Source organism: Octodon degus, unplaced genomic scaffold (assembly GCF_000260255.1).
Source record: "Octodon degus isolate 3935 unplaced genomic scaffold, OctDeg1.0 scaffold00077, whole genome shotgun sequence".
NCBI classification, from domain to species: Eukaryota; Metazoa; Chordata; class Mammalia; order Rodentia; family Octodontidae; genus Octodon; species Octodon degus.
In genome coordinates this window covers 8,705,664-8,723,047 of record NW_004524653.1, presented here as the reverse complement: position 1 = coordinate 8,723,047, position 17,384 = coordinate 8,705,664, and the positions used below count along the sequence as shown (strand labels likewise).

The 17,384-nt window shown below is 42.2% G+C and overlaps 1 protein-coding gene across 2 annotated transcripts in view; it reads left to right on the top strand.

The window, feature by feature from the left end:
• Arfgef2 (ADP ribosylation factor guanine nucleotide exchange factor 2) overlaps nt 1–17,384 on the top strand; it is a 100,183-nt gene that overhangs the window by 64,741 nt on the left and 18,058 nt on the right. For both annotated transcript variants that reach the window (XM_004636112.2, XM_023720685.1), the window contains 8 exons: nt 3,538–3,710; nt 5,771–5,931; nt 7,804–7,934; nt 8,056–8,185; nt 13,374–13,509; nt 14,912–15,050; nt 15,156–15,210; nt 16,793–16,907. In XM_004636112.2, the coding sequence (XP_004636169.1) occupies nt 3,538–3,710; nt 5,771–5,931; nt 7,804–7,934; nt 8,056–8,185; nt 13,374–13,509; nt 14,912–15,050; nt 15,156–15,210; nt 16,793–16,907 (1,040 nt within the window). The remainder of the gene's footprint in view (nt 1–3,537; nt 3,711–5,770; nt 5,932–7,803; nt 7,935–8,055; nt 8,186–13,373; nt 13,510–14,911; nt 15,051–15,155; nt 15,211–16,792; nt 16,908–17,384) is intronic.

Here is a 17,384-nt window from a genome sequence, read left to right as displayed (position 1 = left end):
TATTGTTGGCACATTAAGACATATGCAACTAATCTATAAATTCCCACATAATAGCACTTCCCTGTGGGCAAAAAAAAAAAAAAAAAGGAATATGGGACCAGTCAGAGTAAAACCCCTGTGAGGGGAGAGACTGGGTGTACTCTAAGAGCCCAGGGAGGCCAATATTCCTGGGACAGTGTGAGCAAGGCAGGCAGTCATAAAGATGAAGTCCCTCGCAGGGGTAATAGGATACCTAGGCAGTAAAGGAACTGTCAGCCATTGGAAACACTTTGCTTATTTTATGTGAGATGTGGATATTATGGGAGGATTTTAAGTAAAGATGTGAAATGACTTGACATTTTTAGGGCTTACCCTGCATTTTTCTGTAAAAAATGAAAAGCCACAAGGAGGCCATCTTATATAATGGTGCAAGTTTGAACCAGGCCTGTAGTAGGGGCAGTGGTGGATTGGACTCCACTTCCTTTTGGAGGGAAGTCAACATCGTGTGCTGAGTTAGCCATGGACCATAAGAAGGGGTGTCAGGAAGGCTTTAGGGAATATAATTCTTTGTGTCTGCCTCCTCTCCTAAAATGTACAGTGTGTATTTTCAAAGTAAGTGAAGCCCACAGGCTAGAAAGGCCATAAGCCAGAGGAGACTTTTGGGGTAGTGAAAACAAGGCCAGTAGAAAAGTCTCCTTGATGTTTCTTCCTCTTGGTGTCTACATTTTTGCCTTATCACTGATGAACAAAATGCAAGTCTGTTATCACCCCCAACTCTAGCAGATGTACAGAAACAAACTCCTACCAGTGGGAACAGCACTGAGAGTGTCAGGAAACCAGGTCCTCCTGTAGCTAAACACTGTGCTCACATTTCCTGGAGCCAGAATTGCTTGAGTCCTGACCCCAGGCATTTCCACCCGTCCTGTGACTGCCCCCACATTTGCACAGAGGCAGAGTCAGTTTAAAACACATTCCTGCAACTGATGATCACCACAAGTTCGAGGCCAGCCTGGGCTACACAGTGAGCTCAAGGCCAGCCTGAATTACATATCAAGACTGGGTCTCGGGCTGGGGAAATAGCTCTCAGTGGCCTGGTAAGTGCAAGGTCCCGAGTTCAGTCCCAGTACCAAAGGGGTTGGGGAGACTGTGCTTCAAGAGAAAGAAAAGGAGTAACAGGAAAGGAAGAAATTAAATCACCATTATTTGCAGATGATGTAATACTCTGTAGAAGACCCCAAAAACTACTAAAAAATTCTAGATTTAATAAGCAAATTCAGTAGTGTAGCCAGATACAAAATCAATCCAATTGTCTTCCAATACACAAGTTAACAAACTCATAGAGATATTAGGCAAACCACACCTTTCACAGTAGTGTCTAAAAATTTGAAATACCTAGAAATCAATCTAATCAAGGATGTAAAAGATGTCTACATTGAAAACTATAGCACCCTAAAAAAGGAAATTGAAAATGAATTTTTTTTTTTTTTTTTTTTTTTTTAATTGGGAATTGAACTCACTACCTTGTGCTTGCCAGGTAAGCAGGTACTTGTACCACTGAGCTATATCCCCAGCCCAGAAATTGAAGTGGATATCAGAAAATGGAAAGGTAGGGCCCTGGAGATAGCTCAGTGGACTAAGTGCCTGCCTAAGCAAGTACTGGGACCCACGTTCAATCCCCGGGACCACATGCTGCTCTGGCCCTCCCCCCGGGCAGGCTGAACCTGCCACCCAGACCAGGCATGGTGCCACATGCCTGTAATCCCAGCACTGGGGAGGCTGAAAATAGGATCACTATCAGTCCAAGCTATGTAGCTAAACCCTGTACCAAATACATTTTTTAAAAAAGAAAAGAAAATGGAAAGGTATCCTTTGTTCTTGGGTAGGAAGAACCAATGTAGTGGAAAAGGCCATACTTCCAAAACTGTTATACAAATATAATACAACTCCATCAAAATTCCAATCATGTGTCTCACAGAATTAGAGAAAACAATCCTAAAATTCATTTGGGACTAGAAGAGATATAGAATATCCTATTCAGTTCAGAGCAACAAAGGTAAGACGGGGGCATCACAATCCTGACTTGAGATTATTCTATAAAGCTACTATGATAAAAACAGCATGTTACTGGCAAAAAATACAGATCTAAAGATCAATGGAACAGTTCAGAAGATACAGAAAGAACTCCAGACATAATTAGCCACTTTATCTTTGAAAAAGATGCCAGACACATTCACTGGAAGAAAAATGGCTTCTTTAATAAATGGGACTGAAAACACTGGCTCTCCACATGCCAAAGATTAAAAAAGGACCCATATCTTTCACCATGTACTAAACCAAACTTGAAATGGATGAAGAATCAAAATATTAAAGCAAGGGGCCTGCAAGATAGCTGAGTGGTCTAAAGCACCTACTGAGGCAAAGCTGAGGGACTACAGTTCAATCCCCAGCACCTGTGCCAGCCCTGCCTTCAGGCTGGGCTAAGCTGGCCACAAAAATAAATAAAAAAATAAATATTAAAGCAGAAACATTAAATCTGCTAGAAGACAGAATAGGTAAAATTGTTGAAAACATTGGTGTAGACAGACTTTATGGGTAAAACCCTGATTACACAGGAACTGTCATAAAGAATCAACAACTGACAATCTCAAATTGTTAAAAAGCTTATGCACAGCAAGAGAACCCTCTGACAGAATGAAGAGAGAACAATGTGAGAAAGTATGTTTGCCAACTGTTTCTCAAACAGGATTACTATCAAGAGCATACAAAGAACTCAAAAAAATAGGACCTGCCAAATTTAAAGGCCCCAGGGGTCAAGGAGATGGCTCAGTAGAATAAGCACTTGCCTGGCAAGCACAAGGGCTTGAGTTCAATCCTCTGTACCGCCAAAAAAAAAAAAAAAGAAAAAATTCAAATTTAAAGGCCTCATCCAAAAATTGGCATCTGAGACAAATACATCTCAGATGAAGAAATACAACAAATAAATACTTGAGAAGGTGTTCAATCACTGGTCATTCAAGAGATGAAAATTAAAACAACACTGAGATTTCATCTCACTCCAGCAAGGATAGCTATTATCAAGAAATCAGTAAGAAATGCTGATGGGGCTGTGGGGAAAAAGGAACCCTTCCACTGTTGGTGGGAGGGTAGACCAGTGCAGCTGCTGTGGAAATCAGTGTGGACATTCCTCAAAAATCTAGGATCAGAGGTGTCCCATTTGACCCAACTATTCCCCTTGTGACTATCCACCCAGATGAAATAAAAGTACAGCATTGTGTTACCAATGTGGACCTTGGCATCCTTTCCATCCTTTTTTTCTGCCCACCATAGGGTTGGCTTTTCCTCTTTGAGTCTATTATTTTGTGGTTCTAGGATAGCAGCTGTAATTGTGTAATTGTAGCCATCATGCTGAGTTCTGAATGGAAATAAGAACAAGGATAGAGCCTGAATGACTGTGAGCCACTATGCACTTAAGACATGGGGTGCTACTTCTAAAGCGTGAGCAGTGTTCGTTTCTCTCCCTAAAGTATAAATGCCATGGCTGTCCTATTCCTTCTTTAGGTCTCCAACCATCCGGGACATGGTGATCCGCTGCATTGCCCAGATGGTGAATTCCCAGGCAGCTAACATCCGCTCAGGCTGGAAGAACATCTTTGCTGTGTTCCACCAGGCAGCCTCTGATCATGATGGAAACATCGTGGAGCTGGCCTTCCAGAGCACAGGCCACATTGTTAGTAAGTGCCTCTGTCCCTTCTTGCACGTGACCACTTACTTGTCTGTTTTACTACCTATGGGCACTTTTTTGCCTCAGTTCTGCTGAGCTTGATGTGACAGGCAGTATTCTAAACATTTGGCATATATTATTTACAACATTATGAAAGAGATATATTCAGTAGTTATCATTACTAGCAGGCTCCACGTTTCTGAATCCACCAACTCACCAAAATGTGTATGTAACCCCAAACTCACTATTTATATGCTTTTGTAGTCATTCGCCAGCATGTGTCAGTCATTTTTTACTGCTGGAACAAAGTACCTACCACCCTCACCTTAAAGGAGGAGAGGTTTGGCTTAAAGTTTTCATGGGTTCAGTCTATAGTTATGTAGCTGTGAGATAAAGACAGCATGATGGAAAGGGATGGTAGAAGACAGCTGCTCACCTGTGGCATCCGGGAAGCAGGAGAAGAGCTGGGAGCAAGAATACACCCTTTCAGGTCACCTCCCCACTGACCCACCTTTTCAAACGAGGTTTCACTTCCCAATAGTACATTTAGCAATGAATCATTTTGCCCCTCAGATGTAATTACCTTCAAGAAGCCCCACTTCTGAATACATGAGGCTTTTGAGAGACGTTTTAGGTCCAGACCTAACATGATGCATATACAGAGCAGTAAAACGTTAGATCACACAGTTCTAATTGAGGAGAAACAAGATGTTCTGCCTTATTTCAGCTCTTATACCACAGACAGGTGTCCTTTCTGTAGTCTTTTACATGCCACACTTTGTATGCTTTTTGTTGCTAATTTACTCTTTGAAATGGCCTCCAAGAGTAGAGCCTCATTGCTGGCCAGTGCCTCTGGGTACTGACAGGCACAGGCGGGGGTGTGTCTTGGGGGAAAGTGTATGTGAGATGAGCTGCCTTCAGACATACATGGAGGGCTGATGGCTGTAAGTTCCGTGTAAATGCATCAACAGTACCATTGCATAAGGTGCTTTGAAGAGCAGCACACCTACAACAAACTTATATACTGATCGTTGATACAAATGTGACCAGAGGCTCATAGGAACTTCATAATTTTCCCGAACAGCAGAGGTTTAATATTCTGTGACTCGATTTTTGTTGCAACTGTAAAGATCATAACTACTACAAAACAAATCACATAATTTGTAGCAAGAGCAATTTGTACCATTGCTGTTATTTCTCCATTTTACCAAAGAGGAAATTGATGCACAGAAAAGAACAACTTGCCTTAGATCACACAGCTCTAAAGTGGGGAGTCTGGATTTGTACCCAGAAAGTGCAGCCCAGAGTACGTGCAGCGTCCTCCACCCTGGACTGACCAGGACCCCCTGGGCCTGCCATTGGTCATGTGATACGATACTCACTTGGTCTTCAGGGAAATTGCAGGGCCCTGGGTCACTTTGAACATGGTTGGCACTCAAGAAATGTTGAATGAATGGATATTTGGGCCTTTACATCACTGCTTGAGTTCACAAGATTAGTTTAGCCTAAGATATACTCAGTGCGTTCATTCCTGAATAATTTAGTAAGAAAAACTGTCTTCAAAAATATTGACATGAGAGCCGGCCAAATAGCTCAGCAAATTAAAGCGCCTGCAAGCAGGTGCAGGGGCCAGGGGTTCAATCCCCAGGCCTGCCGTGCCGACCCCCCCTGGGGGCGCACTGAGAGGGCAGTTGAGACTGGGCGTGGTGGTGCACGCCCGTAATCCCAGCTCTTGGGAGCCTGTAAATGAGCAGATCATTATGAGTCTGATCTAGTAGTGACTCCCTGAACACCCTGTAGACTCCTCCCTTAAAAAAAAAAAAAAAAAAAAAAAAAAAATTGACATTATGGTGTGCACCTATAATCCCAGTGCTTGGGAAGCCAAGGCAGAAGACTGCTGTAAGCCCAAGGCCAGCTTGAACTGCATAACAAGACCCTGTCTCAAAAAGACCAAAAAATTATATGCTTTCCTGAGATTTCCAATAAGTAGTCATGTGTGCTATGTGTCTGTCTTTTAATCTCCCTTTCTACATCCTTGTCTTACAAAAAATGTGCTTTGTGTTTTCTCAGCAAGTATCTTCCAGCACCATTTCCCTGCAGCCATCGATTCCTTTCAGGATGCTGTGAGGTGTTTATCAGAGTTTGCCTGCAATGCTGCTTTCCCGGACACCAGCATGGAGGCCATCCGGCTCATCCGCTTCTGTGGGAAATACGTCTCTGAGAGGCCTCGGGTGCGTTTACCCCCGTGCTCATGGTATGGAGGGGAAAGAGTCATGGGGAAAACCTTTCCTCCTAGCAATGAGCTTTCTAGCCCATCTTTTAGAAATGTGTCTTTCCCCTACACTGGATGTTTATTTCAAATGTTGCCTTTTCAGAATTATGCTCTTTTGTTATTTTATGTATATATAATTGTTTATTTATAGTCAACTTCTTTTTACAGCATTCTAAAATTTTTTCTTGTAGAAGATGATAGTATTTTAGCTTTTGGTTTTTGACAGAGCTCAAGGAGGTAGGCCTTTTTAATTTTTTTTAAAAATTCATTTATTTATTTATTTATTTATTTATTTATTGGTACCGGGTCTCTCTATGCAGTTCGGACTCATAGTGATCCTCTTACCTCAGCCTCCCCAGTGCTAAGATTACAGGTGTGTTCCACCACACCTGGTTTCTATGGGCAGAATGGCATGCCTGGGGTTCTGGGGCTGGCATGGCATGCGGTACCAGGGACAGAACGAGGTCATTGCACTTAGCAGGCAGGCTTTTAGACTGCTGAGCTATTTCCCTAGCCCTAGGCCTTTGTTTTGAAAGAAAATATACCTACCTTTTAGGAAATGGCATGGCTTTGTGACATGCCTAAGAAACACACTCCAAGGAGATTGAGTGTGTAGCTCAGTAGCAGAGAATGTGCTTAACATGTACAAGATTTTGGTTCCATCTCCAGCAACCACAGCCACTAAAAATAATCATCCTGTTTTCTCCTGAAAAATAGGATTTTTCTGTTTGTCTCATCTTTCTGAACTGCTTAGCTTAGGCCAGGGAGATGGCTCAGTGGAATAAGTACTTCCCTGGCAAGCGCAAGGATCTGAGTTCAATCCCTGGTTCCGCCAAAAAAAAAAAAAAAAAAAAAAAAAAGATGAACTGCTTAGCTTAAGCAACAGTTCCGAAACACTGAAATTGGGCAGAAAAAAGTATCCCTAAACTCTGATGACTGGCACATACTTCTTCAGCATTCTTTACACAGAATACTTTCTGATGCTATATTTGTCTGGTCTCTATAAGAGCTCATTGAGATGTGATGAGAATGAGAAACAACATTGAGCATTTAGTCCTTGTCAGGCACCATTCTAGGTATTTCGTATGTGTTGATTCATTTAGTCCTACATCTAACCTGTGAAATGATTATATCCCATCCATAGGGAAGTCACCTGAAGTACAGAGAGAAATTGCCTCATGTTAGAGAACCAGACTTGGTAGAGAAATTCCAGTTCCATTTCAAGAACAGTTATGGAGCAGAGGGGTCATATTTCAGAGGTAGTACAGAGTAGGGTTTCATAGCCAGAATTTTGGAAAGTTTGCCAGATCTGACTGCATGACCTTGGACAGTTTACTTGAGCTCTTAGTGACCTAGTTAACTCATTCATAAAATGGGACCATAATTCTACTTTCCTCTTGGAGTTGTGAGAACTATTAATCCATAAGAAGCACTTGTACGGTTCCTGGCCCATTGCAAGCAGGCAGCATATATACTAGTTGCTGTTATTACTTTTATTACTTTTAAGTATTATGCATTACAGAAAGATTCCAGAAAAATCTTAGGTATTGAGTCACCCTAGATGTCTTACTCACATCAGTTGACTTCCTCAATGTAACACCTCCTACGCCCAGGACTCTTGTGATCTGCCTCATTCAGTGTCATCTTAAACTCAAAGGTTCTTATGGGGAAGCTGTTCCAGGACCTTTTGCACAGGTGATTGTCTCCCTGTCTCTGTGGGATTTCCTGTTGTACCTGCTGAATAATGAATTGAGGGAAAGAAAACAGGTGAGGCCTCAGTCTTTGCATAATTCTTTAAGTTCTCTCCTCTGAGCTATGACTTTTATCATAGGTGCTACAAGAATACACCAGTGATGATATGAATGTAGCTCCTGGCGACAGAGTCTGGGTCCGAGGCTGGTTCCCCATCCTATTTGAGCTGTCTCGCATCATTAACAGATGCAAGTTAGATGTACGGACAAGGTAACCAGGACTCCACTGTGCTGGCCTCTTAATATCACTGAAATATGACTCGGCTCCTACTCTCTGACTTCATTCTCTTCCCTACCCATTCTTTCTTCTGTGCCTGACTTGTTTTTCCTAGAGGACTCACGGTAATGTTTGAAATCATGAAGAGCTATGGCCATACCTTTGAAAAGCACTGGTGGCAGGACCTGTTCAGAATTGTGTTTCGGATTTTTGACAATATGAAGCTTCCTGAACAACAGTCAGAGGTAGGTGATAATTGTAGCATTGCCTCAATATGCACATGAGGGCTGGGGAGATAGCTCAGTAGAGGGCCTGAGTTCAACCCCTGGTTCTGGAGGCGGGGGGAAAATATATATATATATATATAGAGAGAGAGAGAGAGACAGACAGACAGACAGACAGACAGACAGACAGGAGAGGGCTGAAGGTTGTCTGTTGTCATCTACCCAGAAGTCTGAATTTCTAGCTATTGGATGTATTTTGAAAATGCAAACATCTTCTTGGCCTTCCTGTAGTTTAGGCACTGCACATCTGCCACAGAGAGAGGTGAAGTCATGTAGTCTGCTCACTTGGTCCTCTGACTGCTTGCCAGTTCAGCAAGCTGGTGATCTTAGCTGTTGCTATTGTAGACTTCTGGATTATCAGTAGAGAGTGAGAAGTCTCTCACCCCACAAAGGCTGGACAAAAGTTAGAGCTCGAGATGCTGTTGCACATAGGAGACTTTGGGGGCAGAGGTATTTGCTACTTGAAGGTGTTTTTGTTATCTGTCCTCTAGAGGTAAAAGGTGAGGAGAGAATATGGAGTTTTCTAGTCTTAAAATAGTTTTTCTCTGGACATGGTGGTACACACATGTAATCATAACACACTGATTGGGAGGCTGAGGCAGGGGGATCACAAGTTTGTGCCTACTCTGGGCAACTTAGTGGGATGCCATCTCAAAATGAAAAATGAGGATAGGGATGTAGCCCTTTGCAGAGGTCTTGGATTAAGTGTCCAGTGTGGCAGTAAATGATACTTTCCTTATAAGTGAATACACATTCTTTACAGAAAACAGACAAAAGCAAAGGAAAAATTCAAATACCGGGGGCCTGCCCCATAGCTCAGTTCTTTAAGTGGCTGCTTCAACAAAGCAGTCAGGCTCAGGTTGCTGTGGTTCAATCCCCACAGCTCAAGCCAGCCAAACCTGCCCTGAAGGCATTTGGAGCAAAACAATAAATAAAATAAAAAATTCAAATACCCACAGTCCCATCTTCTGTGGACAACCACTGTTAACTCCTTCAGGTTCCATGTGGGTAGGTGACAGTTTTTCCCTGTGTGGAAAACTGGAATGCCAGGGGCCGGGGAGATGGCTCAGTGGAATAAATGCTTCCCTGGCAAGCACAAGGGCCTGAGTTCAATCCCTGGTTCCGCAAAAAGAAAAAAGTTGGAAAAAAAAAAAAAAAAAAAAAAAAAAAAGAAGGAAAACTGGAATCCCTATGAGCACTGCTCTTTAAACAATGCACAAGTGGTTTTGCACAACTAACTTTTCTTCTGCAGTTTTTAATGACTGCAAAATATTCCTGATTGTGGGTGTTTCAGAGTCTGTAGTCATTTAGGTGGCTTAAGTTTTTCTTTCTTGAAATAGCACTAAAGTGAACATTTTTTGTAGCTACACTTTTCCTTGTGCTCTTCACTTCTTTTTGCCATACATAGAACAGATACCCCTGACTGTCAAGTTGGGCTTGCCTGTTCCTGAACTTTCTGATACAGGCTTCTAGGTTACCCCAAAGATAAATTGAGTCCTATGCTTCTGTCAGCAAACTGTAAGGTCTTTTGTTTCTCCATGTCCACTCCAGCTCTTTGTGTATATTAATTTGTTCAATCACTCTTTTTTTTTTTTTTTTTAAAGACTCATGGAAATTTATTTCCTGAACACTAACATTATCAGCTCATTGCCCCAAGCTGGTGAGCTGGCTCCAGCACACCAGGAGGAATAGGGGATAAGTGACAACACTGCACAAGAAGTTAAATAAAGTTGGAGACATTGCAATCTCTTCATACAGTGTGACACACAAAGCTACCACCTGGCTCCATGGTCTTTTTAAAATTTTTTTTTAGTAGGAATCAAACTCAGGACCTTACATTGCCAGGCTGAGCTATCTCCCCAGCTTGGCTCCCCAGTCTTGGGTTTACTTTTTTGACATGGTCTGTAGTGGTCAACAGATTGTCTCATCTTGGTTGGATTGCCTCGGCAGTTCCACTCTGGGCTGTGGAGGCCCCTGCCCCAGAGTAACTCAGCACTAAAAGGGGTTTTCAAGGGGTTGAAGAAGGATTTTACATTTCACTTCCTCAGAAGAACTTCCATCTTGGTAGTCATCTGGCTATAGTGCAGACTCTTCAGCCTCTTGCTTGGATTGTTTAGCTTTTTGTTGCAGACTTTTCATCTTCTGTCAGAGACCCACAACCAACTGATAGACACTTGCACAGAATCACTGCAGTGAGCTTAAGACCTTAGGACTGAATCCTTCGGTCTTGGTGTGCAGATGCCCTCTGTACGCTTCCTCATCCGACTGACTGCTACGTCTTGTTATATCTGTTCTTTGTATTATACCTGCTCCTCTAGTAAAACCCTAATACAGGGTCTCACTACTTAGTCCAGGCTGCCTTTGAACTTACTCTGTAGCCCTGGCTGGCCTGGAACTCAGGGTGATCTTTTTGCTTCAGCTCCTGAGTGCTGAGATCACACCTGGCTTTCTTGGGTTTATTTCAAAGTGCCTAGCTGAGCAAGAAGAAGCAGATGAAGAGAAAGGAACTATGTCCACTAACAGATTCCCCTGTGGATGGCTGAGCTCGGCTATGGTGCAGTGTGCACGTTTTCTTGTCTTCCTCAATGGCAGATAATACTGACATGGAAAATATTAAGTAAAAGGGACACTAATTCCAGGACTTACAGAAGACTTGAGAGCCAGTTCACATGACAGAACAACCATCCGTGAATAGCACAGACCTGTCTATGCAAAGGGTGGCGGCAGCAGGATGGAGAAGGTGGGGGACTGGCAAGTGAGGATGCAGCAGGAAGATCGGGTGAGGGTGAGGGCTACTCGGGTCTAGGGGCAGGTAGCTAAGGTTCCAAAGGGGGAAAGCATTCACAGCCCTGCAAATGTCTCTCAAGATAAGCATTCATAAATCCATAAAAGATAATTTATTTGAGCTAATAAGAGGTCAGATCAAGATCTGTGTGAGGGATAGATAGGAAGGACAGGGGTTAAATGCAAACTCTGCACATTACTCTGGAACTCTACCCGGAATCTTTCCAGCATTGCCACAGAGAGCTACAGCCCCTTCACTTTATTCTTCCTTCTTTTTTTTTTTTTTTTTTGAGACAGGGACTTGCTACACAGTTCAGGCTAGCCTTGAACTCACTATGTAGTGCAAGCTGGTCTTGAACTCTCTATGATCCTCCTGCCTCAGCCTCCCAAGTGCTGAGATTATAGACGTGCACCACATGTGGCCTTATTCTTTACTATGTACATCATGCAAAGCATACTGCTTCACATCATATCTATTTCATACACCAAAATGTTTCTTCCTCTTAAATCATTTGTATGTCTTTAGATTTTATGGCATGCTCCTGAAGCCTGCCTGATCTAAAGAACATTAAGGAGCTTCCGATCCAGTCGTGGTTTCTTAAGACGACTATGTACTCACAAGCTGAGGTTATGGGTGATAGTGAGAGCTGCAGCTCAGGAGAGGACACTGGAGAAGGGAGGTGAAAAGGCCCCGCCAGAACAAACTGTCACTTGTCCCGAATGCTAGTCTGAGTCCAAGAGCCCTGACCAGGAGGGTCTTTTCACCGTGGCAGCTTCCATGATCTTCAGGGACACCTCTATGGAGAATGTGTCGTGCTGCGTCCACAGCTTGCTCCTTGGCCAGTAGAAGGAAATGGGGATTTCCTGGCAGCTCCCTCTAACCCAATTTGGCTTTTTTTTCATGGTTGCAGTATTCGTGGGACTTACTGGACTATTTATCGCTTGGCAGCTATGTAGAAAATGTGTAAAGAAAAAGAGATAGGATGAAAGGGGTCCCATAGAATTGAATGAAGCTCCATCACTCGCAGTTGAAGTGACTCTGGATGGAGACACGGCCCACCCCCACCTCAGTCTGTTTGAGGATTCAAAATCTATTCGACTAGAAGGTTTTTTCAGAACCTCCCTGAAAATCCAGAAAGATTTGACTCCTGGCCCTGTGTATTGGGCAAGAATCACATCACCCTGGAAAGTCACTCCTGGGAGATGGAGGTGGGAGACAGGACTGACTGGTTGCTTGGGGTGTGCAGGGAAAATGTGATAAAGAAAGGGTTCATCCTCATGTCTCCCATAAATGGCTTCTGGATTGTGGAGTGTTCTGAAAAGGGGTGCTGGGCCCTTGCCTCACTCTGGTCCTTCTTACAGTGCCAAAAACTCCTCATTGGATTGGGATTTTTGTAGACTATAAATCAGGAGCTGTCTGTTTCTACAGCGTGAATGATGGATCCCATATCTACTCATTCACCAACATCTCTTTCTCTGGCACCCTTTGTCCTATATTCTGCTTGTGGTCTTGTGGTGATTAACCCCTGACCATCTGTGCGATTAAAATTGATAGATCTGAGGAGGTCACAGTCTGTGTGATGCCCAGACCCATCAATCACCCTTGATTGACAGGCCAAAAACATCGCACTAAAAGGTTTTACTTGGTTGTTAGTAAGGTTGCAGACTTTCCCTCACTGATAATTGTGTTGCTTCTCATAATTTCATGTTAATGTTGAACGACTAATATTTTATCACATGGATATACCTCATCTAATGCCCACATTGTTGGACGTTACATTGTATATATGTTTTCACTGTACAAATGTGATTGTGGTAAACACTTTCTTCATAAACTTTTCTCACACTTTTATTTATTTAGAATGGATTCCTGCCGGGGAGACGGCTCAGTGGAATGAGCGCTTGCCTGGCAAGCACAAGGGCCTGAGTTCGATCCCTGGTTCCACAAAAAAATAAATAAATAGAATGGATTCCTACGGACAGCCAGATAACTCAGCAGATTAAAGCACCTGTTTAGGCAGATGCAAACGCCTGGGGTTCAATCCCCGGCATACTGTGCTGGCCCACCACCAGGGCATAGCGATTGAGACTGGGCGTGGTGGTACGCGCCTGTAATCCCAGCACTTGGGAGGCTGAAAACAGGTGAATCACTATACGTCTGATCTGTGTGGTGAGACCCTATAGACCCAGAACTAAATATGTTTAAAAAAAAAAAAAAAGAATGGATTCCTGGTAGTAGTGTTGCTGAGTCATTGGATGTGGACTAATTGATACTTAGTGCCAATTTGTGTTTCTCTTAGTAAACAGTTTTGCCAGTAGTGTACAGAGAAAGTGGTTCTTAAGAATTATTGTTTTGTTTTTCCAGAAGTCTGAGTGGATGACCACAACCTGCAACCATGCACTTTATGCCATTTGTGATGTTTTTACCCAGTTTTATGAAGCTTTGAATGAAGTGCTTCTTTCTGATGTATTTGCACAGTTGCAGTGGTGTGTTAAGCAAGGTATTCCTTAAGTCTTTAAGTATTATTTTTCTTATATAGTATTAACAAGAGTTTAATTTTATCTATAAAGCCATGAACATAAACTAAAGATAGATTATTTATTTAATTTTGGGTACCAAGAAGCAAACTCAGGACCTTGCACTTGCCAGGTAGGTACTGTGCTACTGAGCTATATCCCAAGCCTACATCATGGGTTTAAACGGTGAAAATGTATATTTTTAAATTTAATTGGAAAAACAAAGAAACAACAGCAAAAACTAGCAGGGCATGGTGGCACATGCCTGTAATCCTAGTACTTGGGAGGCTGAGGCAGGAGGATTGCTGTGAGTTTGAGGTCAACCTGGGCTTCAAAGTGAGTTAAAGGCCTGCATAATGGGACTGTCTCAAAAAATAAATAAATACAAAATAAAAGCTCAGTGTAGTAGCATGCACCTGAATCCTAGCACTTGGGAGACTAACGAGGGAAGATTGCCATGAGTTCAAGGCCAGCCTAGACTGCATAGCAAAACCCTGTCTCCAAAAAAAAGCCAGGCATGGTGTTGCACACGTTTAATCCCAGCACTCCTGAGGCTGAGGTAGGATTGCTGTGAGTTCAAGGACAGCTTCAACTACATCCCAAGACCCTGTCTCAACAAATAAATTAAGTAAATAAATTTGGAGCATAAGAACAACACTTCTCAGTTTATAAAGTACTTCTTTAAGACAGAATGCATTTATATTTTTTTAAATGTACCCTTGTGCATTATACCATCTACTTTTATATGTTTGAAATTTTATGTAGTAGAATTTGTTAAAATGTACATTTGGAGCCAAGCAGTAGGCAGTTTTTTGCTGGAGTAGTGTGTGGGAAAGGACAGGTAACTAGTGGAGCAGATCTGGATTCTATAGAATTTTGACTTTGAGCTAGACTGAATTCACTTATGATTCAGATTTAAAACAAGTGATATAACAGTTAATGCTAGATGAAAAAATTGGTAATGTAGTATGTGGGTAAATTTTTAGCAACACTGGTAAAACATTTTCTATCCTGTTCTAACTTTTTCTCATGTATGAGCCAATTAAAGGAACAAAATATTGACCTTGTATCCTTAGCATGAAAACTGTGGTAGGGCCGGGGAGATGGCTCAGTGGAATAAGCGCTTCCCTGGCAAGCGCAAGGGTCTGAGTTCAATCCCCAGTTCCGAAAAAAAAAAAAAAAAAAAAAAAAAAAACTGTGGTAAAGCATTTTATCTCTTAATAACATATTAATCTATAAAACTCTTAATGTTGTCTGTAGCCTTACTTCCTTAATTAGAAGCCTTTAGTTGTAGTCTCCACCCTACAATAAATAGTGTCTGGGTCCTGGTTTGTATCCAAACAGCAGTTCAGATTTAATGACAAAAACTCTTGCATTAATTTGCAGATAATGAACAGTTGGCTCGATCAGGTACAAATTGCCTAGAAAATTTAGTAATATCCAATGGAGAGAAATTCAGTCCCGATGTCTGGGGTGAAACGTGCAACTGTATGTTGGATATTTTCAAAACCACCATCCCACATGTGTAAGTGTTGGTGCTGTGGTTATTGCTTACCTTGTGTGCTGAGATGTCTTAAAGTGCCTCACTGCTTTTTGTGGTGATCACTTTCCTTTTCTTCTATTCCCTAAGTTTGCTGACATGGAGACCTGTGGGAATGGAGGAAGAGTCATCGGAAAAACATTTGGTAGGGCATTTGTGTTTGTTTGGGCTTTCTTTTTCTTATTCTAATAAAAGCTCAGTAATCCTATGCAGCTTGTACTTTCATGATGGGAAGTCAATAAAAACTGTTACAAGATCTAGGGGAGTCTCTTCAGCCAATGAAAAGCAGTTTGAGTTTCTGGCTTTTTCTTTGTCTGTGTATACCAGGTAGACCCCACATAACTGAAATGAGGGGCTGCTTGGCATGTACTATATTAACATTGTGCATGTTTTTCTGAATTTTTAATATTCTTTGTAAAAAGGCTTTTTAATAGCTGCACAATTAGTGTAATCTTTTTAACTGTCCCTAGGAAGGAGTCTTAGGCTGGTTCTAGTATTTCACTGTTACAAATAGCACCTTACTGCTGGCTGTCCTTGCTGTGGCTCTCCTAGGTTACCAGTGCTCTCCACACTGCTGTAAATGGTTCTTACTTTCTTGTATTGCCATGTAAAGAAGCCCTAAATTCAAACCTCATTATAGAAGGCTAAGGGCTGGGAAGATAGCTCAGTAGAGTAAGTGCCTGCCTGGCAAGTGCAGGGTCCTCAGTTCAATCCCCAGTAGTGCAAAAAATAAAAAAAATAAATAATAATTGATTTAATAATAGAAGACTTAGTTTTCCTGGGCCAGGGGGAGGGAGGTGGGAGCCTGGGCTGAACTATGAATTTGTATTTCCAAATAACTCTTAAGACTGGTAGATCTTAAAAGATATTTGGGATACAACTTGAAAGTAAAACACATTATTTAAACATTTTCTGTTTTTTAACTCTTTGGCTATCAAAAAGAAAAGAAAAGTAGCCACTATAGTCCCCTTTTTTAAGAAACTGGCAGTTGAACCCTGGGTACTATACCTCTAGGCTACATCTCCAGCCCTTTTCACTAAGTTGTCCAAGCTGAACTCAAACTTCTCCATTCCTCTGCCCCAGCCTCCTGAGTAGCTAGAATTACGGGAGTGAACACCAGGCCTAGCACTTCTGATTTACATTTGAATCCTATAGAAAAGTTGTTACAGGACCAGCCAGCTAGCTCAGCGGATTAAAGCGCCTGCTTAGGCAGACACAAGGACGCGAGGTTTGATCCTCGGCCTGAAGCACCTGCTTAAGACACAGGGACCAGGGTACAGTTCCTTAGCCCTCCATGCAGGCCCCCGCCCCTGGAGTGTGCTGAGATGGGGATTGAGACTGTGTGTGGTGGCATGTGGCTGTAATCCCAGTGCTTGGGAGGCTGAGCACAGGAGGATCACTACGAGTCTGACCTACATAGCGAGACTCTGTACACCCTGCACTAAATACATTAAAAAAAAATTATTACACTCATGGTTACATTATAATGTGTAGAGAAATGCCCTGAGTTTTTGTAGGAGAATGTGAAGTTTTAATGAGGAAAGGGCATAAATGAAATCATACCCCCCACACACACATGCTGTGCATAGCCTTCGGGATATCCACTTTCCTTAGCTGAACAAGGCACTGAAGCCGAGCTAGCACAGGTAAGAGTCCTATCTCTGCCTGGGCACCCAACTGTGGATGAAGAAAGATAAGCTTTGTATTTTTCTCTGCTTTACACTTAGGATGTGGACCTGGACCGCCAATCTCTAAGCAGCATAGATAAAAATGCCTCAGAGAGGGGCCAGAGCCAGCTCTCTAACCCGACCGATGACAGCTGGAAGGGTAGACCATATGCAAGTAAGGCCACTTTTATTTTCAGTTTATTTCATATGTTTATTATTCAAGTAGGTTGTACATTTTCGCTGTTCAGATGTTGAGAACGCAGCACAAGGGTGAGCAGGGTGAGCTTGCTTTCCCTGCTGTGCCACATCCTGCCTGTGCCTTTCCTTTGTCAGCAGTGTTGTTGGTTTCTTGTGTGTCTTCCTGGAATCATCTGTGTGCCAGAAAATACACACATGTGTGCAGTTCATTTATGGTATTAGCTTTCTGCCATTGCAACAGCTCTGCTTTGTATAACAATACATATGTCATTGGTTAGTTTATTTAGGAAGTTCCTAGAAATTAAATCATAGAATCAATGAGTAGGGACATTTGCCATTTAACAGATGTTTCCACATTTCTATTGATTATTTTGCACCTGTTTACATGATCTTTGGCAACACCTAGATGAAATTTGTTGTCCAATTTTTTAAATTTATTATTATTATTATTATT